This window comes from Ictidomys tridecemlineatus, chromosome 4 (genome assembly GCF_052094955.1).
Source record: "Ictidomys tridecemlineatus isolate mIctTri1 chromosome 4, mIctTri1.hap1, whole genome shotgun sequence".
Taxonomy (NCBI): domain Eukaryota; kingdom Metazoa; phylum Chordata; class Mammalia; order Rodentia; family Sciuridae; genus Ictidomys; species Ictidomys tridecemlineatus.
Window position 1 is genome coordinate 46,282,707 of NC_135480.1, and position 27,767 is coordinate 46,310,473.

Below are 27,767 nucleotides of genomic sequence, written 5' to 3' on the forward strand. Positions count from 1 at the left end.
AGAACTGATAGCTATTTTAGTATACAGAAATGCTGCTTTTGTTTAAAAATTATTTCTGAGCACATGGGCTACAGTCTCCAAATTGGACTGTTTTGGTTGAAAATCAAGAGAAGAGGTTAATAACAGGAGGTTTGGAAGGATATCTAGAGTCCAGGACTCTGTTATCCTTTGAAACACAGTTCTCATCAGCAGATTCTGTATGTTCTAGGCTTTCCTGTGTGAAGAGTGATTCTCTCTCATCTCTACCTCTTTTTAGAACTAGTACCATACATGTTTTTATCTTATGGTTTTATCCTGTTTGGCATGGTTCTAATCATTGGTCCATAAGCATTGGATCATGGGTCTATTGGAATTGAAAAATTTCTATTCCTTGGAACTTTGTGATTTGTAAAAATTCAGAATTTCTTTCTTGAAATATTTTTATTGATTTTTTAAAAAAATAAATGACAGCAGATTGAATTATAATTCTTATTACACATACAGCACAATTTTTCATACCTCTGGTTGTAAATAAAGTATATTGACACCAATTTGTGTTTTCATACATGTACTTTGGATAATGATGTCTATCACATTCCACCATCCTTGCTAATCCCCTGTTTTGAAATATTTTTATTTTTGTTTGTGTTAAATTATTTTTATGTGAGGTTTTATTTAAAGGAGTTTCATGTTTTTCATTAAAGACATTTGCTACATGCCTACCAAATGCTGCGTACTTGCACATACATAATTTTATCTTTGAAGTGACTCATCCAGGTAGATGCATTGTCTCTAATTTTATGGATGGAGACATGGAGGTTCAATAAGTTAAGCAACTTCTCAAGCACACAGACTTAGTAAATGAGTAGACTGATATTTAAATCCCTACTCCAAACCATTCCACCACACTTTTCTTTCTGTCATTAGATTCTGTTATAAGATTAGTAGCAGTTTTCCAGCTCAAGGCACAGTTGATGCAAATAAAAATATATCTTTGAAGAAATCTAAATAGATAATAGATTAGGCATAATAATTATGTGTACATTTTTTAGAGGACTCTCAATTTGGGGAAATTGTGAGAGAGTGCTTATATGAGAAGAAGAATACCAGTGGATAAACAATGCATATTTTTTTTCTTATAACAAACAACATAGCTTGGGAAAACTAGACATTCTGTAGCTTGATAGGTGTGCAAATAGATACTTGGTAAAGAATCTTTTAGTATGCAAGACAGTGGATAGTCATACTTGTCTTTTATAATGATAACTGAAACAATTCTGTGCAATGATTCATGGAAACAATTGGATTCTCATGTTCTCCTGGAGCTGTTTATGATAATATGTTACCAGCAAATGCAAGTGAGAAATTTAAAGCAAATAGCTATAAGGAAGGGAGGGAGTGGTGGAGGAAGCATAGAAAAAAATTCAAGATAACAGAACTTTAGTTATTCCCTAAACAAGATTGCTTGTTGTGTGTGTGTGTGTCTGTGTGTGTGTGTGTGTGTGTGTGTGTGCGCGCGCGCGCGCGCGCGCGCGCGCGCAGTAGAAATTTGGGTTGGTGGCAAAAACCTTTCTTTAGTTTTTATAGACAATTACAATTTATAAAAATTCATGTTCTTGTACATGAGGCTTTTCTATTTATTTCTCCAGGAAGTTAGGGTATATGAAATATTACATGGTAGATTTTAAGAGCATATATAAATTACTCTGCATTCCCTGAAACATTCTAGATGAATAGTGGGTTAAATACATATTGTTCAAGTTCCTTATCTTGTTTTCCCTTAAGGCTGTCCTTAATACCTACTTTTGTAGCAAAGAAGCTCTAGTTGTGTGTGATGTGTCTGATACGGCTTCTCTTGCCAGAGCTGGAAGGTCATATTTGGATGTCATACTTCTCTAGGCCTTGAAATGAATGGACAGTGACATGTTTGTTTTATTTCACCATTTTCTGTTTAGGGATATAGTTAAATGTTGATCATCTAGGCTAATTAGAAAAAAACACAACATGCTGGAGAATGCATCTATATTTAATACCCAACAAAAAAATTTACTGTATAAAAACTATAGTGAAACTCTAAGTCTTAAGTGCCAGTAGCTTTAACTACTTCCTCAACCAATTTTGCTCTCAGATATCCTAGAATGGGTCATATGAGTTGATTAGAGTATTACCTGATCCACTTTCTTTTCTCTCTCTCCTTCCTTTCTCGGGTTGTTACCTGATAATTAGATGTCTCCAACTCTACAAGTGGAAATAAAGGAAAAATTAAAGATAACAAGTTCTGAATGAATGAGTATCTAAGAATATATAATTGGAATATTGAGAATAAAATTATACAAGAAGGGTAAAGTGCTTCAGATGTTAATTAAAAATAGCTAAAAATTTACTTAGTTTAGATTTCAGAAGCATGTGAGTCTAATACCATCTGCTTTGGGGTTAAATCACTGGAATTCAAATTCTGCCTTCTGTATTTACTAGGTATGACCTTAGGCAACTTTTTATTTTTTAATAAACAGTTTTTTCCTTAGTTTCCTTTAACAATAAACAGGGATAATGACATTATCTAATTGCTAGATATATATGTAGCAGTGCTTAGGCTGGTACTTTCTAAACATCTAGAGAAAACTGTGTATCTTTCCAACCAGTTCACCAACATTCATCCATCCATCCATCTGTCCATCTGTTCAGATGTCTATATTATTAATGTTTCTGACAGCATTTATTCATGAATTTTTTTGATGTTTAAAATGTAGTACATTTAAAATATCAATGAATTTAATGGGCCAGGGAATGTGGGAAGAGGAGACACTCCTTGAAAACTATTAACAGAGGTCTAGAAGCTTTACTTTATATTGTCTTTCATGGGTACTTTTTTTCTGGTTAAGTGTAATACCCTTAATTTATTCCTACTTACTCATCTAATAATGTTTAAATAACTAGGCAATATTTACTGAGTGTTTTCTTTGCACAAAACATTGTGTTAGCTAATGTGGGAATACAGAGAAGTATAGAGTTTTGTTTTCATCCTTGAAAAGTTTATAATCTGGCTGGGATTACTTTAAATTAAAATGACATCATACACTTTAAAAGATTATTTTGTGTATTAGCATTGAGTATTGAATATATGATATAAAAATAATTTCTCAGAGTACTACCTAAATGGGGTTAGAAAAAGGATGAATCATAGTTATGTAGAATAATCTCAGGTGGTTAGCTAGTGATAAGAAAGGAAGGTGAACAAAATGATATATAAGAGGAAAGGAGGGGTAAGACAAGATAATATAAATGGAAGAAATGATTTACAGTAGAAGGGGTAGAGAGAGAAAAGGGGAGGGGAGGGGAGGGGAGAGGAGGGGAGGGGAGGGGAGGGGGGATAGTAGAGAATAGGACAGACAGCAGAATACATCAGACACTAGAAAGGCAATATGTCAATTAATGGAAGGGTAACTGATGGGATACAGCAATCTGTATACGGGGTAAAGTTGGGAGTTCATAACCCGCTTGAATCAAACTGTGAAATATGATGTATTAAGAACTATGTAATGTTTTGAACGACCAACAATAAAAAAAAAATTCAAAAAAAAAAAAAAAAAAAAAGAAAGGAAGGTGAGGCCTAGGGCTAAAACTCAGTGGTAAAGCACTTGCCTCCCATGTGTGAGGCACTGGGTTCGATCCTCAGCACCATATAAAAACAGATACTGTGTGTCCATCTACAACTAAAATAATATTTTAAAAAAGAAAGGAAGGTGAAGAAATGGTAGAAGAAAGGAAGAACAGGCTGAGAAGCAGCAATAGGTCAGTTTGAGTATATCACTACAATTAGAGTAGAAGGTCAGAGTGTATAAAGTAAATTTGGAAAGATTGGTTGGATCTGGATGGAGGGCTTTGAATGCCAGGAGATTGGACTTTATTCTTTCATCAGGGGAGAGCCACGGTTGGGTTGTGACCAGGACAGTACTTTGACAAAGGGAATTTCTACTTCCAGGATGGATTTGGAGTGGAGATGTCAATTGAGATAAACTGATTTAAAATCTGCTGTAGTAGTTTAGGTATGAGGTGTAATAATGCTTTATACTAAGATTGAGTATGAGTATGTTAAGAAGGATGAGCCTGAGAAACTATTAATGAGGAACTGATGGAGCTTAATGATAGGCTGGCAATGAGGAGCAAGGATGAAAAAGAGAAGGGTGTAGTGTTTGTGTTTTGAAGCTGGATGATGGTGAGAATAATACTGTTCTGGGTGTGAATGAATGAGAGAAGGTGTCAAGGAAAACAATAATGAATGTAGTTTTGTTTGTTTCATATGACATTGCAGAGGAAGCCTTGGTATAAATGCCTTGAGTCATTTTTGAGGACTGTTGTGTTTTGGGGAGATGAGAGAGTTCAGTATTGAGGATGTAGATAAAATAATCATATAATTTAGATGTTATGTAATGAGATGTTTGATAAAAGGAGTATAGATAAAGAATAGTGTTTAGATTAGCAGCATTGATGCGTTGAGTGGTATTTTCTGTGATAATCTATGCACTTTAATTAAAAATAATAATATTATCTTTCCCTGTCTTCTTTTCCCTCCCTCTTTTTTCCCAATATTATTGATTGTTTATTAAGTGTTGTGCACTGGGCACTGGATATCCTGTAATGAATAAGACAGACATGATTCCTGCCCTCATGGATCATGTAGAATAAACTTAAAAAAAATCCGACACAATCTTTAAATGATTCTTTTTCTTCTGTTTACCATAAGGTTATGATAAAATCATCACCAGCATTTATTCTCAGGGTCTTTCAGGGTCTATCAGAGACTTTCTTTGATAAGAGGTTCCTTTTTTCCTCTTGTTGATACTCTTTGTTATTACTATATTGTAAGAAATACTCTGTAGGAGTATAATTTCAGGGCTTAAGTTACTCGTCATTGAAGTTCAAAAAATACTGATTGCATCCCCTTTGTTAGGAGGTTTTTATTGTATAAGCTTCTAACTAAGGTCTCTTGGAAAAAAAAGTTTATATTTCTTGAAATTTGTAAGATTAAGGAAAAAGTTGTTTTCTTAAATCAATTGTTTGGATTTTTCAAAATCAAGTGTTTGGATTTTTCACATCCAAACACTTAAAGGATGTGAAATTGATCTCAAATCACAATATAACTTGCAATGAGGGATTGAACTTCCCTTTCTTCTATATCTTCTTATTCTGATTCTGTTTCTGATTTAGCCACCAAGTCTACCTAAAGTGTTCATTTCCTCCCCCCTCCTCCTCTTCATCTTTTTATCCTTCCCTAATAAAATGGAGAAATGGAGAAGGAGGAATGCAATGCAAGTTTGAATTGCCTGTTCAGATTTATATAGGATTAAAGCAATCCTTCTAAGGAATGAGAGGTCAGATTGTCAATGTCTGAATTTTGTATTCTCAGATTCAAGCTCAGGTAATCCTATGTCTGCTGATGATGCTCTCTAATTCATTCTACTTTCATCCTGGAAGTGCTTCCTTCTCCTCTCCCAAATTATTTTAGTTGGGGTTAGATGATTATACATGACATTATTTAGAATAGCAGTATCACATAAAATGGAATATTAGGTATTAGTTATGTAATGTACCTTTCTGATGAAAAGAGGGACGTAATTGATGAAAGAAAAAATCCTTTAAGTGGGGAGTACTTTGAAAATGGGAGTTTTTGCCACATTTGAAAGACTATGTAAATTTGAACATTTTAAATTTTGGGTTAAATATAAAATTATTTTTTATGAGAGTTTTTAAGATGCAGTTTTTTGGGATAATAATGATATTAATGGTATTTGTTTTTATTTGGACATTAGTAATCTGGGAAAATGGGAAAACTATGTCAAATTTTCAGTGCTTTGCTACTAACCTAGCTTTGGGTTACTGAAATCACTATGATAATAAGCCAATTTGATCACCAAATTTGGGCAAGACTTACAGATACTGAATGTCTCAGAAAAAGTTGTAGTTATGTATCCTATCATTCACTATTTTATAAATTTGGATAGAGATAGTAAATCAATATTGTGAGGTGAATAGAGGCCAGTTTAGAAAACAAAAATACAGCATAATTTTTTTTTTCTCTCAAGGAAAAATGGAGACAAAAAAGCTTTTGAAGTTGGATTCTTCTTGTCCATATCAACATCCAGAAAGGCTTCTAAGCTAGAAAGAAACCTCTGGAAGCAAGGTTTTTATGATGGACATGCTGCTAATATGCACAGCATTACAGATCCACATGGTAGTGTTTAATTTGGAGGCCTTTGTAGTATGTCTGGAAAGTTATAATGCTCTAATTTTTATATTCATTTTTTCATGAATTGGTCTTTCTTGCTTTTCATTTTTATTTGCTGTAAGACTAATAAGTCTTATTGTTAAATAACATAAAGATTGCATCATAACACTCAGTATTAAAATGCATTCCTTTTTTGGGGAAGCCAGATAGATGTGTTTACTCTGCAGAGAGATTTAGATTTGATTTTTTGTTTTCTTCATGGTAATTATGTTTGCACTTTGCTGATCACTAGTTGTGCATTATTACAATGGAAGGTGACAATTTGATTGTCTTCAATTGGAGAAACAAGTAATTTTATATTCACTAAGCTGTCAGGTAACACTAACTCACAGTACTAAGAGCTCCTGGCAATGCGGCTTGGCACCTATATTTAACTGCTTTGATGCTTGTGTAACCTCTGCTGAATCAGAAATACTTTGCCTGCTGGAAATGGTTTTCAGGGCTGTACAATGAGGTTTTCATTAAGTAGACAAACTGAAAATGAACTGCAAAGCCTTGGTTGTTTCCCTCCTCCCCCTTTTTTTCTCCCCTCCTCCTTCTCTTTGCTCTCCCTCCCTCCTGCTCTTCCTCTTCTTGTCCTTCTTTGATAGGAACCTGAAATTTATCTCTTATTTAATTACATGAAAGAGAGGAAATGCTAGATAGCTTTATGTGGCTGAAGGAGAACCTCAGAGATTAGATTTTTTTCATAATTTTGTTCAGTGTTACTATGTGTAAACTTTAATATTTTGAAACAGTCTCTATAGTATCAGTTTTCATTTTTCTCATTCCCCCCCCGGCAATATTAAACAAGGAGGAAAATAGAGGTAAGAATTTAAAAATATATGGTGACAGCTTCCCTTGCTTTCTCTTTAGAAGTTACTGTTCAGGTTTCTGGTTTTTTTCATTAATAATTAGATAAAATATCTTATAATTGGGCTTCCATATTAGTGGATTGTTTTTAGACTGACAAAGGAATTTCTGTTATTCACTTTAAAAATTATGATTCTCATTTCATGTGAATAGAAGATTCAAAGTGAAGAGTAAATTCATTATGCAATTATTTTAGAGAACTTTCTTTCACCCAAGTAAAATAGAGGTCTTTCAGTTGAGCTATAAAGTCATTGAGCTGATTAAAATCCTACAAATTTGTATGTATTTATAATAGTGATTGTTTGGTTTTACTCTTATTGTTCAGCCACTGATTTTATTTATATACTCTGGTCTTGGCTTTCCAAAGCAAAAACCCCCAAAGCTACTGGTAGACAAACTGTCAGAAAACTCAATAGTATTTCGATCAAGAAAAAGGATAGAGGTTACATGAAGTCAAGTTGTTTTGATCCCAGGAAGAAACTGGATACTCAGGGACAAATGTAATAATTATAGGTTTTCCATAGGCAGTCAGTCAGCAAGCCATTCCTTACGCTGCTTGCCTGTTTCTTCCAGCAGATACTAACCAATTAGACAGAGATGGTTACATGATGTAACATTATCAGGAGAAACAATTCATGAGTCAAAGCATTCCAAGACATATGAGCTCTAGTCCAAAGAACAGTCTTAAGCTATATAAAGTGACAGCAATATTGTCAGCTAAATATAAACTCCAGAAATACAAACTTTGATGACTTGAGAAGAATCTATTCCAGGTAGTTCTTGTTTTGTGAGAACCTCAGAGAGCTCTTGGAGACAATTCTGGAGTTTTGGTGTGAAAATTCAGAAGCCTTAGTAAAGTCAAATTCCACTCAGATAAGCCCCTTTATAGACATTCTTCATGTGCTTCAAGTGTATTTGATTTGCCTCATCTCTGTTGATTTGACAGCTAACTCAAGTCAATGAGTTTTTTTTTCTAACATGTATTGTCTTTGTGTGCTACCATATACATTCTGAAAGAGCTGCTACAAACTCTAGAAATTAAGCTTATAACTTTCCAAGGAGCTCTGAAAGCAGTTACCTACTTTCCCCTGAATTTTCTCAATTGCTTATTAAACAGATGGAAAAGAAAAACCTGGCAAAAGCCGGGGAGTGTTTGGAGACAGAATGGAGAAGAGGAGGTGGTAGTGCTGTGCAAAACAATACAAAGAATCATTAACAGCCCTTGGGCTTTACCAGAATAAAGCAGGCAAGGTTTTAAAAGGAATGTCTTCATTTTGATGTCTAAAATCAGAGTTCTCCTTGTAACTCCTTCCCAAGATCCCTAAACGTGGGAATTAGTGTACAGGAAGACAATTTTAAAATCATTCTTTGCTCTAGGCTGGGTGGATTGGCATCCTTTGTAAAGGTTCCTGGGTATTGTGCACTTTGGCAGCAGAACATATCTGTTACTCATGCTCCTTAAAATGAGAGGCACTGTTATATTTTTGGAAAATTAGTTGTTTATTTCTCAGAATCAGATCAAGTGCAACATTAAATTAACAGTGAATATTCTGACTGAAATAAGTCTACCCTTGGTAGCCTAGGGCTGAGCTGCAAAAATAAATGTGAATGTTGGCCTGAACTTTTTATTTTTTCTCTAAGTAAACCAACTATTAAAATGTTGCTTTATGTTAAAAAACAGAAATCTTTTGAATAAATGTAACACACCTAAAAAGTGAAGGCCATTTGATAATACTCTTAAAAGTAATAAAAATGTTTTAAAAATAAATAAAATTCAGTGAATTCAATGGCTCTTTTGGACAGTACCAAATAATAGTTTTGAGAGATGGTTTCTTTCCAAGCAATACTTTTTTAAAAATGTAATTTTGAGTGACATGCCTTATAAAAACATTTAAAAGTTTAAATTTGTTTAAATATAATCCTAACTTTAAAAAAATAACTTTAAAAATAACAATATCATATCAGAAAGGTTCTAGGAAATATAATTTTATGTAATAGAGGACTTTTTATATAGGTATTTGAAATCCTGATGGTTTTATAACATCTTGGGCCAACTAATTCTAATTTATTGTTTAAGAACAGAAAGTAAGTTTATTGTCTGAGTCAGTTTGTAATGATTAAACATTCAGATTTTATACTGGAGGTTTTGGGTAGAATAATTATGACCTTTTTAGAAGCATTCCTACTGACTTCCCAATATCAATTATTGGAGGATTTATCTCCCAACAATCTCATTTTCTAATGTCCTAAGCTCGAAGTTCTTCCCACTGGCCTGGTATCCTGGGAATTCACTTGATCTGTTGATCAGAGACATTTCAAAATTGGGGAACATATGATGGGAATTCAGTTTTATATGTCCCAAAGATATTTAATTCTCTTTGGAGATTTTACTTGATAATAGCTATGCCCCAGAAAACCATCTTGTTTAACCAATGTGATAAGTTGACAATGTAGTTTTTCTCTCTGATTATAATGTACTCTGTGTAGTCAATACACTGGTACCATGTGAGTGTAATTTCCTCTTTTATTTTATCTCCAATGCACTGTATTATAAATAAACAGTTAAAAAAAACACCAAACAAATCTGTTGCATCTCCTTTTAAGATTGTACCACTGTAGACACTTGTTCTAGTAAAGTAGAATTGGGCGCATTTGATTGCATTTAAATTTTTCATGCTTCAGCAGTTTGGCTGGGAGCACAGTAAAGAAAAATCCCATGAGCGAGGATAGTTTAGAATAATAGAACTTGATTTTGTGTATTATAGCGGCAACATTTGCGCTGCTTTAGTTAGGGTTGTGTCAGCACTTCCATTATAAACCCCTGTTTTCAGGGGGTATAACTAGGAAGATTTTTTTAATACAAATTAAAAAAACAATTCATTTGAATGATTTTTTAAGTTATAATAGTGCAAAAATAAAACAAAGTAAAGTCACATAGAAATTGACCATTTGTGCATAGATTTTTATTTTCTTTTGCTGATTAGTTGTATATGGTAGCAGCTAGGCAAAGGTGCTATTCTAAAACATTGGAGGGGAGGTGAAAGATTTTGTAATGTAAAATTACTGATATGAGCATTAAAATAAGTGTAAGCATTCCACATGATGTTTAAAACATTGATGAACAAGGTATATTTGATTTGTGAGTTTTTAATGGAGAGTAGCTATAGTACAGAGGTTGTAGTATAGGTATTACCAAAAGTTAAGTGTCTGCAATTTCTAGAATACAGTTTAGTTGGTCTAGTAAAATGTTTAACAAGGGAAAGCTAAAGAAAGAAAATGAATGAGGATATAATCAATAAATTGAAGGATTACAAAATAAATAATTCCATATAAAATCAGTAAATTGAGTCTAATAATCAGCAAATCTAAAGTTTATTTAAATAAGCTATGTATTAAAAATAATTTGTGCACATTTACTTAAAAACCCTAACAAAACCACCATTAGGAACAAAATGCCTCAACATCAAAACCCAAAATAAAAACAAACCTGAAAAAAGCCCAACAATTTTATCAAACAGAGATACTTTCCAAAAGAACAAAAATCTTTCTCTGTTAACATATTTCAGAATTATAATAAACTAAAACCCATAAAATTAAATAAAATGTGGGACAAAACACATTAATTCCTTTGCTAAAAGGAAGGATTTCAAAGTTGAGTATGCTTCCATTGGTTGTTAACCATTGTTGTTTTTCCTCCCTCTTCTCCTTTTCCTCTTAAAATGGTGTGAACTGAGGATGAACAGTCACATTTAATATGACTTTTTTTTTTTGGCAGCCTGTCTTTTATTTGTAACCTTGATACACATTTGTATTTGTAGGTGCAAAATAAAATACAAATTGTGTGATGCTATAAATAGGTAGCTTTCCTGGATGGTCACTGGAGGAATCACCAGAAGACTGTTGATGAAGGAGAGGTGAAGCCTTTCCTCACTAATTGTATTCAGCGTGTAATTTCTAAACTTCCCTCTGAATTTTGATTTTCAATTAACACTCCCCATTTGAAGATAATTTTCTATTTAATGTAATTGCAGGAAATAATTTATTGGCTGATTAAGACTGAGGACCCAGCCTTCCTTAAGAAAACACTCTTAAAAAACCAGACTTTACACTCAACTCATAGCTTTGGACAGATTTAGGCTATTTTTACAGCTGCACAGTTGTGTTTAATTAGGATTGTGGGCTATTGTTCACTAGTGCAGTTTATAGTTGAAATTATTCTTAAGAGACTATTTTCATTTTGAGTTTGTGTCATGATTAATTTATGCTAAAGCAACAATCAAAGATATTGCTATTGGAAAGAGCCAATTCTCTTTATAATAAGAGGATGTTTATTGGGGGAGCTAAAGTTACTCTGAGTTTTGGATTATGACTTTCAATTGTATTTAATGGTTTTAAAAAGCAGCAGTAAATTTATTCTTTTGTTTTTAATGTGAATAATTACATTATCAGCTGTCATTATCTGAACTATGAAAACACTTTTGTTTGTGGCAAGCTCTTGATAAACTTAGAGATCAGTTATAATTTTTGCCTGGTTTTACTATAGTCTTTATGGGGCCAATAAAGTAAGCCATATAGTAATTTTTGTATACTAAGTAAACATTCTTTGGTTATTATTTTTTGTGTATGTCCATTTGTTGGTACTGATGGAAATCGCTCAAGCATCTGATTCTTTGACATAGCATTCTTTAAAACATTTAATTTCTTTACCTTCAAAGAAAATATAGGCATTCTTCTGCACTCTTCCCCCATTTTAGTTTCTAATATCAAGTCTAATAGATGAAATTTTATTATTTGTAGAATGATTATTTTAAGTAGGTATCAGCATTTTAATATGTTTCAAAGCACTTCAAAAGCCTGTAATACTTTTATTTAGAACTATGCATAATTAGATTAGCTGATCTTATATTAATTTTTTTCACTGTAGGATACTAAATCTGAGCCCCCTCATTAATTGTGAGAAATTTAACATTAGCTGTTAAATCCTATGTGAAACATGGGCTGCTACATAAAAACTACTGTTTAAATCGGAATTAACTTAATTATTTTTCTTTGCACTTGATATTTCCTTCACTGCAATATTCATGAAAGCATGTGACAGATTTGTAAATTTAACTGTTAATCTCAGATTTCTAGACCCTTTAATCAGTATTTATTTGTCTGTAGAAACAGTACTAGCAAGTTAATGATTTGCTAATTTGAAAAATGCTCATGTGGTTTCCTATGTTAACTGATTTGTGCATTTTTAAAAAAATGGTATGAAATCAATTAATGTTAAAGAGCAATTAAGGTGGAGATTACATTCCTTTCATTACACAGCAGTTTTAGAGCTAAGATACAATAAACCAAGAACAACATAAAGTTTTAGAAAAAAATGTTTTCTTAAATTAAAACTTTTGGTGGTTTTATTACTACTCATTTTGCTAGGAAATTCATTTTCATAAAGTGATATTCTAAAAGTCTTGAACTTCTTTTTAATGGCCATGATTATCTGATATGAAAACACAGAATGGAGACCATGTCATGCAGAGTATAATTAATGTTTATTTGTGGATACACAAGTGAACGCTCAATATTATTTTTGGAGGTTTTAAAATATTTTGCATTGTAGGCATTTTACTATTTTCACAAGAAATGCTTTGAATCTTATATGTACTTTCTAACATAAAACAGAGGTGTATTTATTTCAGATACCTAATTCAAATGCTATAAAACTGTTTAAAGACTAATCTAACATTATAAGCCTCTCAATAAATAAGTCACTTACAAGATAACTTACAACAATCAACAGATCTTCAAGGTCTTTAGAAAGCTTCAGAGCAGCACCATGTAAAGTAGTGTTAGTCTGGTACTCACAATGAAAGGTTAAAACTAAAAAGTAAGGACCAGATTTGCTTAGGACTTCATCATGGGTTATTTGTTTTGATTATGCTTTTGTACATAGACTTCTTTTGTTCTTACAATAGCCATGGGAAAAATTGGATGTTTTTGCTCTCAAATCTTCCTGCTAACCAACTCATTTGTCATTCCATTCATTCATTCTTTTCATTGCTAACCATCAACCTAATTACTCTCAAAAAGCTTGTAGTGTAGTTGGGAAAACTGGGAGGAAAAATATATACACATATATACCATACATTGTGAAGACATATTCTGTAAGAATTTCATTTATGGTTGGATAAGAGAGAAATATGCACAAATTTCTGGGAAGAGGTGTGCAGAATTAAAACCACAGGGGGAAAGTGGGACATATAAGTCAAAAGTTTTTTTTTTAAATCAGTGGTTTAGAGTAAACTTTAACTATCTCTAAAATTAAAGAACTTTATTTCTTCTGAATTAGTCAAAAACAAGAAACAGTTCATTCTTTTGTTGTTGAAAATCCTTTTGAATTCATGGCATTTTCCTTTTTCTATAGAAGAATGTCTTCCAAGCAAGCCACCTCTCCATTTGCCTGTGCAGCTGATGGAGAGGAAGCCATGACCCAGGATTTGACCTCAAGGGAAAAGGAAGAGGGCAATGATCAACATGTGGCCTCCCATCTGCCTCTGCACCCCATAATGCACAACAAACCTCATTCTGAGGAGCTACCAACACTTGTCAATACCATTCAACAAGATGCTGACTGGGACAGTGTTCTGTCATCTCAGCAAAGAATGGTGAGCTTTAAAATCTGGTTATTTCTACCAAGTGGGTCTTCTAGTATGTCCTAATTTTATGTAGGCGTTTTGGGGAAAGCTCAAAATATATGGCTTTAGAGTTATTTGTGCTCATGTCATGACACAATCACCAGATATATGTTACTATTATACTAGTAACTGGGAAAACTTTGAAACTGTTTTGTGATTTTAGTTTATGTCCAATTATTAGGTCAACTTGTTAAAAGATATTTGATATTTTTTATGGGGTGTTGGTTGTTTATCTTATTCTCTGAATCCCTGAATTTAAGATGATGAACTTGGTAATATTAGAATAGATATGATCAAGGAAAGTATGTTAATATTTAAAATTTTAATTAAGCAAATATATCTGTGTGAATGAGATCATATGGTGAATATGTCTTCAGTAAGGAAAAGCAGGTACTTATCATTTTTAATGGTTAGTCTTGATTTATATGAAGCTCTTCTCACTTATCTCCCTATATATTAATATCAAAGGACAAGTAAAGCTCCTCAGTATTGTTCAATCAGACTGCATTTTTCTCTAAAAGTAGAAGCAACATATCATATAAATGTAGTGTACTAGAGCCAGCTTTCCCAAGTTGACTTCCATCTCTAACCATAAAAGCAGAAATCATAATAAGTAAAATTAATTATCTAGTATAAAGCAAAAATATTCTATTTGTTTTAGAATCCAGGAGAAATAAAAAACTTAATATATTTTATTAGATTAGAAGTTTTAAACCCTGTTTTTCATTGCTTAACCTTTGAAAGTTAATAAAAAATATTTTAAGTGGTACATGAGGAAATTTTTCTTCCTTAATAAAAAAATAAGATACTCCAAATTCATTCTATGAGGCCAACATCACCCTGATCCCGAAACCAGACAAAGACACTTCAAAGAAAGAAAACTACAGACCAATATCTCTAATGAACTTGAATGCAAAAATTCTCAATAAAATCCTGGAGAATCGAATACAAAAGCATATCAAAAAAATTGTGCACCATGATCAAGTAGGATTCATCCCTGGGATGCAAGGCTGGTTCAATATATGGAAATCAATAAATGCTATTTATCACATCAATAGACTTAAAGATAAGAACCATATGATCATCTCGATAGATGCAGAAAAAGCATTCAACAAAGTACAGCATCCCTTTATGTTCAAAACACTAGAAAAACTAGGGATAACAGGAACTTACCTCAACATTGTAAAAACTATATATGCTAAACCTCAGGGTAGCATCATCCTAAACGGAGAAAAACTGAAGGCATTCCCTCTAAAATCTGGAACAAGACAGGGATGCCCTCTATCACCACTTCTATTCAATTTAGTTCTTGAAATACTAGCCAGAGCAATAGACAGACAAAAGAAATTAAAGGCATAAGAGTAGGAAAAGAAGAATTTAAATTATCACTATTTGCGGATGACATGATAATATATTTAACAGACCCAAAAGGGTCTACAAAGAAACTGCTAGAGCTAATAAATGAATTCAGCAAAGTGGCAGGATATAAAATCAACACGCATAAATCAAAGGCATTCCTGTATATCAGCAACAAAACTTCTGAAATGGAAATAAGGAAAACCACTCCATTCACAATATCCTCAAAGAAAATAAGATACTTGGGAATCAACCTAACAAAAGAGGTGAAAGATTTATACAATGAAACTACAGAACCCTAAAGAGAGAGATAGAAGAAGATCTTAGAAGATGGAAAAATGTACCCTGTTCATGGATAGGCAGAACTAACATCATCAAAATGGCGATATTACCCAAAGTTCTCTACAGGTTTAATGCGATGCCAATCAAAATCCCAATGGCACTTCTTGTAGAAATAGATAAAGCAATCATGAAATTCATATGGAAAAACAAATGACCCAGAATAGCAAAAGCAACTCTAAGCAGGAAGTGTGAATTTGGAGGTATAGCGATACCAGATTTCAAACTGTACTACAAAGCAATAGTAACAAAAACAGCGTGGTACTGGTACCAAAACAGGCAGGTGGACCAATGGTACAGAATAGAGGACACAGAGACCAATCCACAAAATTACAACTTTCTTATATTTGATAAAGGGGCTAAAAGCATGCAATGGAGGAAGGATAGCATCTTCAACAAATGGTGCTGGAAAAATTGGAAATCCGTATGCAACAAAATGAAACTGAATCCCTTTTTCTCGCCATGCACAAAAGTTAACTCAAAATGGATCAAGGAGCTAGATATTAAATCAGAGACACTGCATCTGATAGAAGAAAAAGTTGGCTATGATCTACATACTGTGGGGTCAGGCTCCAAATTCCTTAATAGGACGCCCATAGCCCAAGAGTTAATAACAAGAATAAACAAATGGGACTTACTTAAACTAAAAAGTTTTTTTCTCAGAAAGAGAAACAATAAGAGAGGTAAATAGAGAGCCTACATCCTAGGAACAAATTTTTACCCCTCACACTTCAGATAGAGTCCTAATATCCAGAATATACAAAGAACTCAAAAAATTAAACAATAAGATAACAAATAACCCATTCAACAAATGGGCCAAGGACCTGAACAGACACTTCACAGAGGAGGACATACAATCAATCAACAAGTACATGAAAAAATGCTCACCATCTCTATCAGTCAGAGAAATGCAAATCAAAACCACCCTAAGATACCATCTCACTCCAGTAAGATTGGCAGCCATTATGAAGTCAAACAACAATAAGTGTCGGCGAGGATGTGGGGAAAAGGGTACACTTGTACATTGCTGGTGGGACTGCAAATTGGTGAGGCCAATTTGGAAAGCAGTATGGAGATTCCTGGGAAAGCTGAGAATGGATCCACCATTTGACCCAGCTATCACCCTTCTCGGACTATTCCCTGAGGACCTTAAAAGAGTGTACTATAGGGATACTGCCACATCAATGATCATAGCAGCACAATTCACAATAGCTAGACTGTGGAACCAACCTAGATGCCCTTCAATAGATGAATGGATAAAAAAAAAATGTGGCATCTATACACAATGGAGTACTACGCAGCACTAAAAATGACAAAATCATGGAATTTGCAGGGAAATGGATGGCATTAGAGCAGATTATGCTAAGCAAAGCTAGCCAATCCTTAAAAAACAAATGCCAAATGTCTTCTTTGATATAAAGAGAGCAACTAAGAACAGAACAGGGAGGAAGAGCATGAGGAAAAGATTAATATTAAACAGAGGCAAGTCGGGGGAGAGAAAGGGAGAGAGAAGGGAAAGCATATGGAAATGGTAGGAGACCCTCAATGTTACATAAAACTACGTATAAGAGGTTGTGAGGGGAAAGCGGGAAAAACAAGGGAGAGAATTGAACAACAGCAGATGAGGTAGAGAGGGAAGATTGGAGGAGAGGGGAGAGGGGATAGGAAAGGTAGCAGAATACAACAGTCACTAATATGCCATTATGTAAAAATGTGAGTGTGTAACCGATATGATTCTGCAATTTGTATTTGGGGTAAAAATGGGAGTTCATAACCCAATTGAGTCAAATGTATGAAAGATGATATATCATGAACTTTGTAATGTTTTGAACAACCAATAAAAAAATAAGATACTATTTAAACTGTATCTACTATTTAAATAGTAAAACTATTTACTACTGAGAGCACATATTTTAATTCTTGCTATGTTTAGTGTCTCAGGGACTTAATTCAGTAACTTATGGAAGAGACATTTTTCTTTTTGAGATGATTTTACAGACACAGCCAGTGCTTTGGAGAAGTAGGTGAGAAGTATGGGATTGGAAGATAAATGAAACATTTCTTGACTAATTTTAGTTTGGAAGGCAATCAACATTGTAAAATTAGATCCACTAGAAGATTTGTTTTCTTTAAATAGGGAAAAGGGGGAAGGTAAAATAAGGCAAGACTAAAGTCTGTTTCTTTGATTGAACTTAAGTTTATCATATTATATCTCCAAGGTAGAATAGATGAGATATAGATATCCAGTCACTGCCACTGCTCATTGGCAAGATAATGGGGCCATGTTTTATTTTTATTTCAACAATATTCACTGAGCACCTTTCATATACCAAGCTTTCTACTAGGTAGAAAAGCTAGGTACTGGCTGTATCATGGTGAACAGTGATTTATGCCTTCTTGGGGTCTAGGACAGAGGATAGAATTTAAATAAATATACATGCAAATATGCCTAAATAAATATACATGCAAATATGCCCAATTAAAGTTGTGATATGTGCTATGAAGAAAAAGAACATAATGTTATCTGAGAACATAATGGGGCAAACCTAATTTAGAATAGATGGCTAGGATCGCCATCAACCTAATTACTCTCAAAAAGCTTGTAGTGTAGTTAGGAAAACTGGGAGGAAAAATTTTATATGATGACAGATACTATCCTGGAAAAGTGCCAAAAAGAGACGAATTGGAGAGGGAACAGCATGAATGAAGTATTTGAAGTGAGAAAAATATAATTTAATTTAAGGAAATAAAAGATGATCTTTCTGGTTGGAGTATAATAAATGAGGATGCAATGTAGCATCAGATGTTGTTGATGAAATAGGGCCTCATATCAAACAGGACCTTGGAGATAACATGATGAAGGCGAGATTTGATCTAACACCATTGAAAAAGCCTTTGAAGGATTTAAGAACATTTCAAACAGATAATTCTGAGTATGGTATAGTGAATAGATGGGAAGTAAGCATGAGTGAAAAGGAGAAAGGCTCATTGGGATTACCATTTCAGAAATCTAGATGAAAGATGATAGTGACTTGGATTAGTATAGAGGAAGAGGGGATGGAAAGAAGAGATAGGTTCAAGACATGTTGGATTTTATGCCAAATATATAGTCATGGACAAATATGAATAACTTAACTAGAAATAACTGGAAAAATACAAATAACTGGACCCAATAATACAGTTCAAATTTTATTTCTCTAGAAAATATTTATTTATTATTTCGTATAAAATTTTCTTTCTTGGCAAATGCCAAGTTGCTTGGTGAGTTATTCTCAAACTTTTATAATCTAATACTTTGTCAGAAATAGATATTAGTAATTTATATTGAATTTTTATCAACTAAATTGTATTAAATTCAATTTATGATGGTATGAAATAGTTTTAAGTCATAAATATTTTATATGTTAGTTTGAAAAGAAATCATGCTCCTAGAAATGTTTTCAAACTTTCACTCTCTTTTGATATCAAGCTTTGCTTTCCACTGAAGTCTTTGTGTACTCTGAATGTCTGGAAGCCAAAATATTTTGTTTTAACTCCCACTCTATAGTATTTCCCAGCTGTGTACTTATATGGTATAATAAAGGGATTTAACAAATGGGAAATAGCAGCTGCATTTGGAAATTCCCTTTGTGCTGCCTTTTCACTATGGATAGATTCAATAATGTGTAACAACTGTAGCATCAGACCTATAGTGGCTTATACTGCAAGTATTATATCACCAACCAATTTCACTTTATTGGAAAGAAAACTAATAGAAGGATTTTAGGTTTCTGGCAGATCTGAACACTTACAAAGAGCTAGTGGGTGCCCACATTTGAGTATGTGTGTGTTGGCGTGGGAGGACTATAAATAATGTACAATTTAATAAAAATCTTACCTTTTTCTACTTTAAAATAAATGTGAAGTCCAAAAAAATGTTTGTGAAGTGACATGAAACTTGCAGTTCTTTTCAATGGATTGTGCCTTTTTATTTTCTGTAATTGAATCTCATAATATAGTTGTAAAGAAATAAAATTTAAAAGAAAATCTAAATACACCCAAAATTTTATCTTTATATGTTCAGTTTCTATTGTTATTAGTTTCAGCAATGGCCTTCATTCTCCAATATTTAGAAACAAAACCTAAAAGTTTCTTATTTTCTAGGTTCAGGAAGGGTGGAACTTTGAAATATTGAGAGCTCAGAGGAGCTTTTCTGTAAGAGAGAATAACAATAAAAAATTAGTTCTGCTAATCCCCACTTCCTGATTAGAAAAAAAAACACTTGTTAAAACTCTGATTATTTTGAGGCATCACTCTAAAAAATATAAGATCACATAGTAACAGACAAGGAAAAGAATTTATTATGGCATAAACACAGAAGCAGAAAAGAAATTTTAAAGATAAGAACTCAGAGACCAATCTGAGGCAAAAATTTTAGACTTTGATTCTAATAGCAATTATTTGTATTATGGACAACAAAATGTTCAGTTTAAATTTAATGTGCTATTTAATTGGTGACAGCATTCAATGGTTGAAAAGTTAGTAGACATAAGAATTTACTCTCCTCTCTATGTTCAACCACTGCTGTTTTGATCTGGCACCAGTGTGTCAATATCTTTTTTCACTAATCAGGAATAAATATAAATATTTTCATGGAAAAATGTACAGTGTATCATTCTATGTTACAAATATTGAGAAAGATTTTTTGTGGTAATGTTTAGTGATCTGTATATGATGGACATAATGATTTTCTGCTAAAATATTAAGCACAGTTAAGAACAGGTGAGCCTATACATTGTTAGTGAATCTCTTTGCAAATTACAAAACACTTTTTTGTGCAATTTATATATAACTACTTGTCATATGAATTAATTGAGGTATACATTTCTTAGATCCCTCCTTTTTATTTTTTGCTTTAGAGTTATAATTTAAAGTATGTTATTAGTATTGTTAGTTATTTCGATGTATATACTTACACATCTGTATTAAGTTCCAGGTTCAAGAGACTGCATTATGGGTAATACAGATAAGATTCCTGCTCTCATGGAACTTATAAAGTTTCAAGGATTGAGACAATTTCAGAAAATGACAAGTGCTATTAAGGAAATTAAAGAATGTGATAAAAAATTAAGTAACAAGAAAGGCAAGGTCTTTTTTTTGTTTTGAGAGAGAGAGAGAGAGAGAGAGAGAGAGAGAGAGAGAGAGAGAGAGAGAATTTTTTAATATTTATTTTTTAGTTTTCGGTGGACACAACATCTTTATTTTATTTTTATGTGGTGCTGAGGATCGAACCCAGTGACCCGCGCATTCCAGGCGAGCATGTTACCACTTGAGCCACATCCCCAGTCCAAGGTCTTTTTGAAGACGGGTATCTGAGCTGAAATTAGAATAGCAAGAAGAAGCCAACTGTGTAAAGACTTGGCAAAAGACACCCAACCAGAGTGTATAAGAAGTACAAAAGCCTTTTGATTGGTGTGTTTGAACAACAGAAAACAATGGAGTGGCAGGAGAGGGAATGAAGGCTATGAGATGAAATCAAGGAGACAGGAGATGACAGATATTATGGGACCTTGTAGGCTACAGTGAGATGTTTGCACTTTATTTCAAATTTTAAGTAGAGGAGTAACATGGTTTATGTTTGTTTGTTTGTTTTGGTGCTAGGGATTGAACTCAGGGACACTCGATCACTGAGCCATATCCCCAGCCCTATTTTTTTTAAATATTTTTTTTAGTTGTAGATGGACGCACAATATCTGATTATTTTTATGTGGTGCTGAGGATTGAACCCAGTGCCTCACACATGCAAGGCAAGTGCTTTACCACTGAGCCACATCCCCAGCCTTATTTTGTGTTTTATTTAGAGACAGGGTCTCACTAAGTTACTTAGCACCTGGCTTTTGCCGAAGCTGGCTTTGAACTTGTGATCCTTCTTGCCTCAGCCTCTCCAAACACTGAGATTACACTCCACTGTCCTTGGCTGCTTTTTTTTTTTTTCTGTCATATTGCCTGCTGTATAGATAATGAGTTGTGGAAGACAACATCAGTAATAGGAACACCTATTAGGAAACCGTCATAGTAGTGCAGCTGAAAGTTTGAAAATTAGAGGAGTTAACAGTTAGGGAGGTTATTCATTGAAGAGATCCAAGAGATTCTGAAGAAGACTTAATTCATATGGTGGGTAGAGAGAATAGTTTAAGTAATGTACACATAGCAGGAACCTAATCAAGAATGAATAAGAGGTAAGGTGGAGAGGAGTTCAAGGAGAGGTGACAAGCAGGTAGACATACTCCTGGCCAAACAATGGCCCCAAGCAAGAGACACAGCAGCTTTTTGTGCAAGAGGCCATTATTCTTAGCTGACTTCTGGGTAGGCCATGGATATTGGGGGAAGGTACCAACAGTCTCCCTTTTGAAATATACAGCGTGAGGACAATAAGATTATAAGTGGGACCTTACATACATGTGCACATGTGCACTCACATGCATGCTTATATTGACAAAAATGGCATTACAAACATCTGGCTTTTGCCTAGTAGTCTGAGTAGGAAGAACCATATTGGACCCTTAGTCGTAGAATATACCAACTTCTTGGAGACCTATTTAAATTATTTTTAAGTTTCTAGAATTTTCCAGTATAAATCAATTTTCCACTATAAATAAAAGATGCCAATAATGTCCTTTGTTGTAATTGAAAGAAAATAATAATGGGACTGCTGAGATATTTACTGAGAACAAGGCTTTCTTGCTTGCAAACAATTTTTACTTTCTGCCTCTGTTGCTTTCAGTTCATGAAGTTGCTAATCAGCTCTGGAGTGTTTTATGTAGTTCACTTGGAGTCATAAAATTTCTTGTGTGGACTTTATACCATTTCTGGGAATGGAGCTGTTGTCATTGTGTGATAACACTGTCCAGGAATTTTTAGTAAGGATAAAAGCTTTATCCATGCTTTATGTTGTGACAGACTTTTACAAGATTTCTCATCTTGTTACTTTTTGAAAGATTTAAAAACTTAAATGAACCTCCCTAACTGTTGTGTTGGTGTGTGTGTGTGTGTGTGTGTGTGTGTGTGTGTGTGTGTGCAAGTGTGTGGAAGAGAGAGACAGAGAGAGAGAGGGAGGGAGGGATGGATATTGATTTAGTAATTTAAAATGGTAGTCAGTACCCAAATGAAATTAATTTCCTTTCTTTTATAGGGATTATAATTTAGAAAGTGTAGTGAAAGCCACTAGTTCATCTAGTCCTAACTAGTTTCCAGTCTTAATGCCTTAGGTAAGATTTATGTATATCTTTTGTGGTACCTGATTTGTTTATGAAGCACTGGAAAAAAGCATTCATAAATTATTTTTTAAGAAACTTAGTTGCTGCTCTCCTAATTTTCATATTTGAAGAATTGATTCAATTTAAGTAAAGTTCAAACCTAGGTTTCTTTCTTTTTTTCCTGGGGATTGAACCCAGGGGTGCTTTACCACTGAGCCATATCTCTTTTTACTTTTTTATCTTTTATTTTGAGACAGGGTCTCATTAAATTGTTGAGGGCCTCGCTAAATTGCTGAAGCTGGCCTTGAACTTGTGGTCCTCCTGCCTCAGCCTCCAGAGTCTCTGGAATTACAATCATGTTCCACCATGCTCAGTTTTAAACCTAGGTTTCTGTTAATAAGTGAGAATGTCTGTCCTTGCCCTGGAGTCGTCAGACAACATTCTCTAGGAAGCCCAATGGGGGATTTCCTATTTTCTATAAATTTGAAACTCTATTAGCACACAGAACTGTAACCTTTTAAATCTATCTCAGAAATTTAATGTCAGAAATAATTTGTTTACAATTTGAATTAAAAAATAAAAGCATGTTTTGTTGCATGCAATTTGGCAAACTTGCTATAGCCAATGAAATAGAAAACTGATGTTAACTAGTATTAACACATTAATAACCTTTATAATTTTTATACCATGATTATGCATATTACTTCATTTCTGCTATTTTTTAAACATGTAAATTTAAAAAAGTTCCTGAAATATGGCTGGCTACATTTTATAAAAAAAGAATTACTGGTATGCTTCTTAGAAATATCTCAATGTTAATAGAATGATGAATTATTTTATGTTTATTCTTAATGATATAATACACCTTTCTAAAGAAACATTTTGGAAAAGTTTTCCTCCTTACTTAGTATATTATTAAAATCTTTATCAAAAGTAGAAACATTAGCATGCTCTGGAATATTTGGCTTCCCCCCACTCCTTGGGCATTAAGGAATCAGGTATGCATACTGATTAACCCACTCCAGTCATTAACATGTGATTATGTGGGCTGCATATTGAGCACCTGCCAAAATATAAAAACCTAGTACTTTGCTACATCTGTGCAATGACTTGTATTTCTTTTGTATTTTATAGTTATAAGAAAATCAGACCCTAGTATCTTTTTTTCAGTGTAATAAAATTGTGTATACAGAATGTCTTCAAGGAGATGGGATATGCCATGTTTATTTTTATTTTAATCTTTCAGACTGTATGAGATCCAGTGACTAGAATTTGCAGAGCAATGACTATAACATGAATCTCTTAATGAACTCCACTGACATTCACTTATAATTTATGGCATTCCTGCATGTTCACAAGGATTATCTTTTGTGGGATAGAGCCAATATTTTCCTAATTGTTTTCAGTTTCATGTATACCTTTATGTTTCATAACTATTTTATTTTCATTTCTTTCACCTATATGCTGCTGGTAACATCTCACAGTGGTGCTGCTCCTGTGGCTTGACATTTCCTGTATACTACCCATATATAAATATTCTTGTGTGCCCAAAGTATAGCTTGGGGTTGATAGCATTTCTGGACACAAGAGAAATTGAGTTATAAAAATGATTTAAAATGAGACTGGATTAAATAGACAATCTTACATAATCTAGTCTAGCAACAGTTTGAGCAGGATTCTTTTATTCAGTACTCCTCCCCTCCTTTTTTCTTTTGCTGTGCTGGGACTCAAACCAAGGGCCTCACACATACTAAGAAGTGCTCTACCACTGTACTACCCATCCCTTTTTATTTTTCTTGATGGATTAAAATGTCATTCAAGTGTAGATTTTACTTTTTAGATAGATAAGCCTTTCTCAAATTGTTCATTGTTAATCAGTGAAAGCCCATATCAGGACACCAATAATTTTCTGATTAAAGCAGAACTCTACCAGCGTGGTTTCAGGCCACAGGTAGGTCTGGCTAATGTTTACTTTCTTCTACAGAATTCCTCCATGCGATTCCTTACCTGGTTTCTGGGTACATCACTATAATGAAATATCATAACTGGAATAATGAAGTGTGCACATTTTTGTTATGCTTCTAAGAAATGTTGTAGAAAATAAAGTATATATTAAATAGTATGCTGTCATTTACATGCTAATTTGAGCTTTTCATATCTAGAGATAGAGATGAATCTCAAGGTCCTTCTAGATCAGTAGGATGGTAATGACTCTGATAGGCAGCATATTGCTTTGGGAGGAGGAAGCCAGAATTGTGTTTGCATGCATGAACAAATTGAGATCTACCTTTTTAAAACAATTTTTGTTGTTTCTTTTTTTAAAAAAAATAATTAGGTATATATGAGCACAGCATGCATTTTGATTTATTTTACACAATTGCAGCACAACTTTTCATTTCTTTGGTTGTACACGATGTAGCATCGCTCCATATGTGCAGTCATACATGTACATAGAGTAATGATGTCCATCTCATTCCACCGAGATCTACTTTTTTTTTTTTTAATTTGGAGAGGTTGGCTTTCCATAAAGGAAACTTTAACATAGTGCTTCCTGCTTGCACCATTCATTGAGATAAGATTGAAAGGGCCATCTCTGATTATTGACTCAAACCACCTACATTAAGCAGGAAAGACCCTACTCTGTTCCTTCCACAAATGTGTTTAATCTTTCTTGAATACCTCTAAGGAATGTGCCCTAATTACCTTAATATGCAAACTATCACACTCTTTGATTGTCCTCTGCAATAAAAGTTTTCCTTGCTTTCCAAGAGAAATGTAACCTTTTAAAAGAAGAGCAACTTCTAGCTATTATTTCTTTTATTAATACAACTCTCACTGAGATGGAATATTTATTTTTATATAATATTAATGTTTTAACTATTATTTTGATGACACTATGTTCCATGACCTCTAGGCAGTACTTTTCTAGGTGATGCAAATTGAGTTCAATGATATATCTTTACATAAATCACATTCTCAAATCTAAAGTATAAATTACAAACCTTTGCTAATAAAATTTTGCAATCAGGTTGAAATTAGCAATGAATATTTATGCATTTCATTTACCTTTTTTATATTTCATTAGCACCCTAGAAAATGGAAAAGCTTATTTAATAAAATGATTGGAAATTATTTTGTAAACTTTTGCTTTCATTATAATTTACCTCTGAATTGTTTCCATGCCAGTATATTGAGAATACCTTAAATCCAATATTCTCAAATTCGTTAAACTTCTGAGAGGAAATGTGCCTTCATTCAAGCATAAATAGATTATAATGGTGAAACAGAAGAGATTCATCTACTTAGAAACTTAAGGAAGAATTATAATACATAGGTGGCAGTTATTCTTATTTAGGGTTTAAAAAAATTTGCATAGCACCAAACTAGCTAATATAAATTAATGTATCCATGAACAAATTGAGAACATTTTTACTCTTGAATTCAGAATTAATATTAGTCCTTCAGTTGTATTAATTTATTTTGTACCTGGTTGTGCTTTTACTAAAGGTTCCTCTTTTATTTTTGTTCTCTTACTGATGTATTTTGTTTGTATTTTGATTGTAGTTTATTTATTTTGCTTTCTGTAATTGTGAGGTTATATTCAACTCTCTTCCTGGCTACTCTTTGATGAAAAAATAGGTCAAGGAATGAATCTTAGTGTTTTGCTATTTGGAAGATAAGAAAAAAAAATCATGCCTTTTCATTCCCTTTCCTGAGAGTAGCCATGGGCTGTGGGATTATAACTTCAGTCATTAGCTGCCCTCAGGTTGGGAAGTGTAGAGCCTGTAGACATTGGGACACTTGTTGGCAGAATTAGACTTCTTACTTACTACTTTGTGTTAAATTAATGGCATTTGCATTTCCCTTTCCTTGCAAATGCAAGTACAGATAGGTGAGTGGATAAATAATTCTTTTATAAGCACCATCACTTCTGGGGAATCATTTTTATCTTTTTGTACTTGTTCTAGTTGTAAAAACAAATGAGAGAGCTGGAGATGTTATTTACATTTTTCCTAGATGACTGAGAGTTTTTTTGTGAAGCCATCATATTTATTTGACATATTAGAAGGAAATTTGATGGCTTTTATAGTTAAATCCTCAAAATTGAGAATTTTACTGGACAAGATCCAATGAAATGAGATTGTTGAGCTCACAGAGTAGCCCTGAGGGTTAAGTGTGTGTGATATTTGAAGTAATCTGTCTAGCTTGGCCACGGAAGGACTTCCCTGTTCATAGAATAGCATCTCCAATAAGGAAAAAAAAATTTGACAAGTCTTAATTGGACTCTGGTACTTTGTAATGATAAGATTTGTGAGGTATGAAGAACATACCCTGAGAGGTTTCTTCATTTAAAACATACTATTTGCCTTGCTGATTATATAATAACAGTTATTCTTACACGTGCACTGGTATCTTTCAAATAAGGAAGGAAAAAAAAGCTGCAAAAGGCGGAGGGAATGAAGAAAATTGACTTGACACTAGAGTAAGTAGCTGTCCTTTAAGAAAAACTCTATGGGATCCTGAGGCTCTCCATGCGTAGAAACTTTGCTCCATCAGAACTAGTCCAACATCTCCAACTTCTCCATAATACTTTTCCTCCAATACCTTAAATTGTAAAAAAGAAAAAAAAATTCTTTCTGTGAAGTGGAAATTTTTTTCCTGGAGTTACATAGAGAGAGCATAAGTTAGATGAAAGGATGTTACCTGTGCTCTCTTTGCCACTAATTTACTATGTGACCTAGGAAAGTCACTCAATATCTCATGACTTCAGTTTTCTCATCTTAAAAATGGAAGATCTGAATTAGAATCACCAAGTCTCTTGCCACTTTTAACTTTCCTGATTTCAAGATTAAAATTGTTTAAGCCAATTCAGCCTACCCTGGTAGTATTGTTTAGGTAGAGTATGGTAGTTTTGAGTAATGAATGTCCAAATGAAAATGACTGCCTGAGTTGATAGGCACATGAATGAGCTCATAGCTGAACTTGATAGAATGCTGCTTCAGGTGCCAAGGAATTCACTTGTAGGCCTGCCTGCTT

General features: G+C 33.5%; 1 protein-coding gene across 30 annotated transcripts in view; it reads left to right on the plus strand.

Annotated features, from left to right (window-relative positions):
* Sox6 (SRY-box transcription factor 6) overlaps nt 1-27,767 on the plus strand; it is a 580,734-nt gene that overhangs the window by 222,117 nt on the left and 330,850 nt on the right. For 29 of the 30 annotated variants that reach the window (XM_078046426.1, XM_021727329.3, XM_078046425.1 and 26 more), the window contains one exon: nt 13,530-13,770. In XM_078046426.1, the coding sequence (XP_077902552.1) occupies nt 13,534-13,770 (237 nt within the window). In that variant the 5' untranslated portion in view covers nt 13,530-13,533. The remainder of the gene's footprint in view (nt 1-13,529; nt 13,771-27,767) is intronic. The other variant, XM_078046428.1, reaches the window with a different exon arrangement.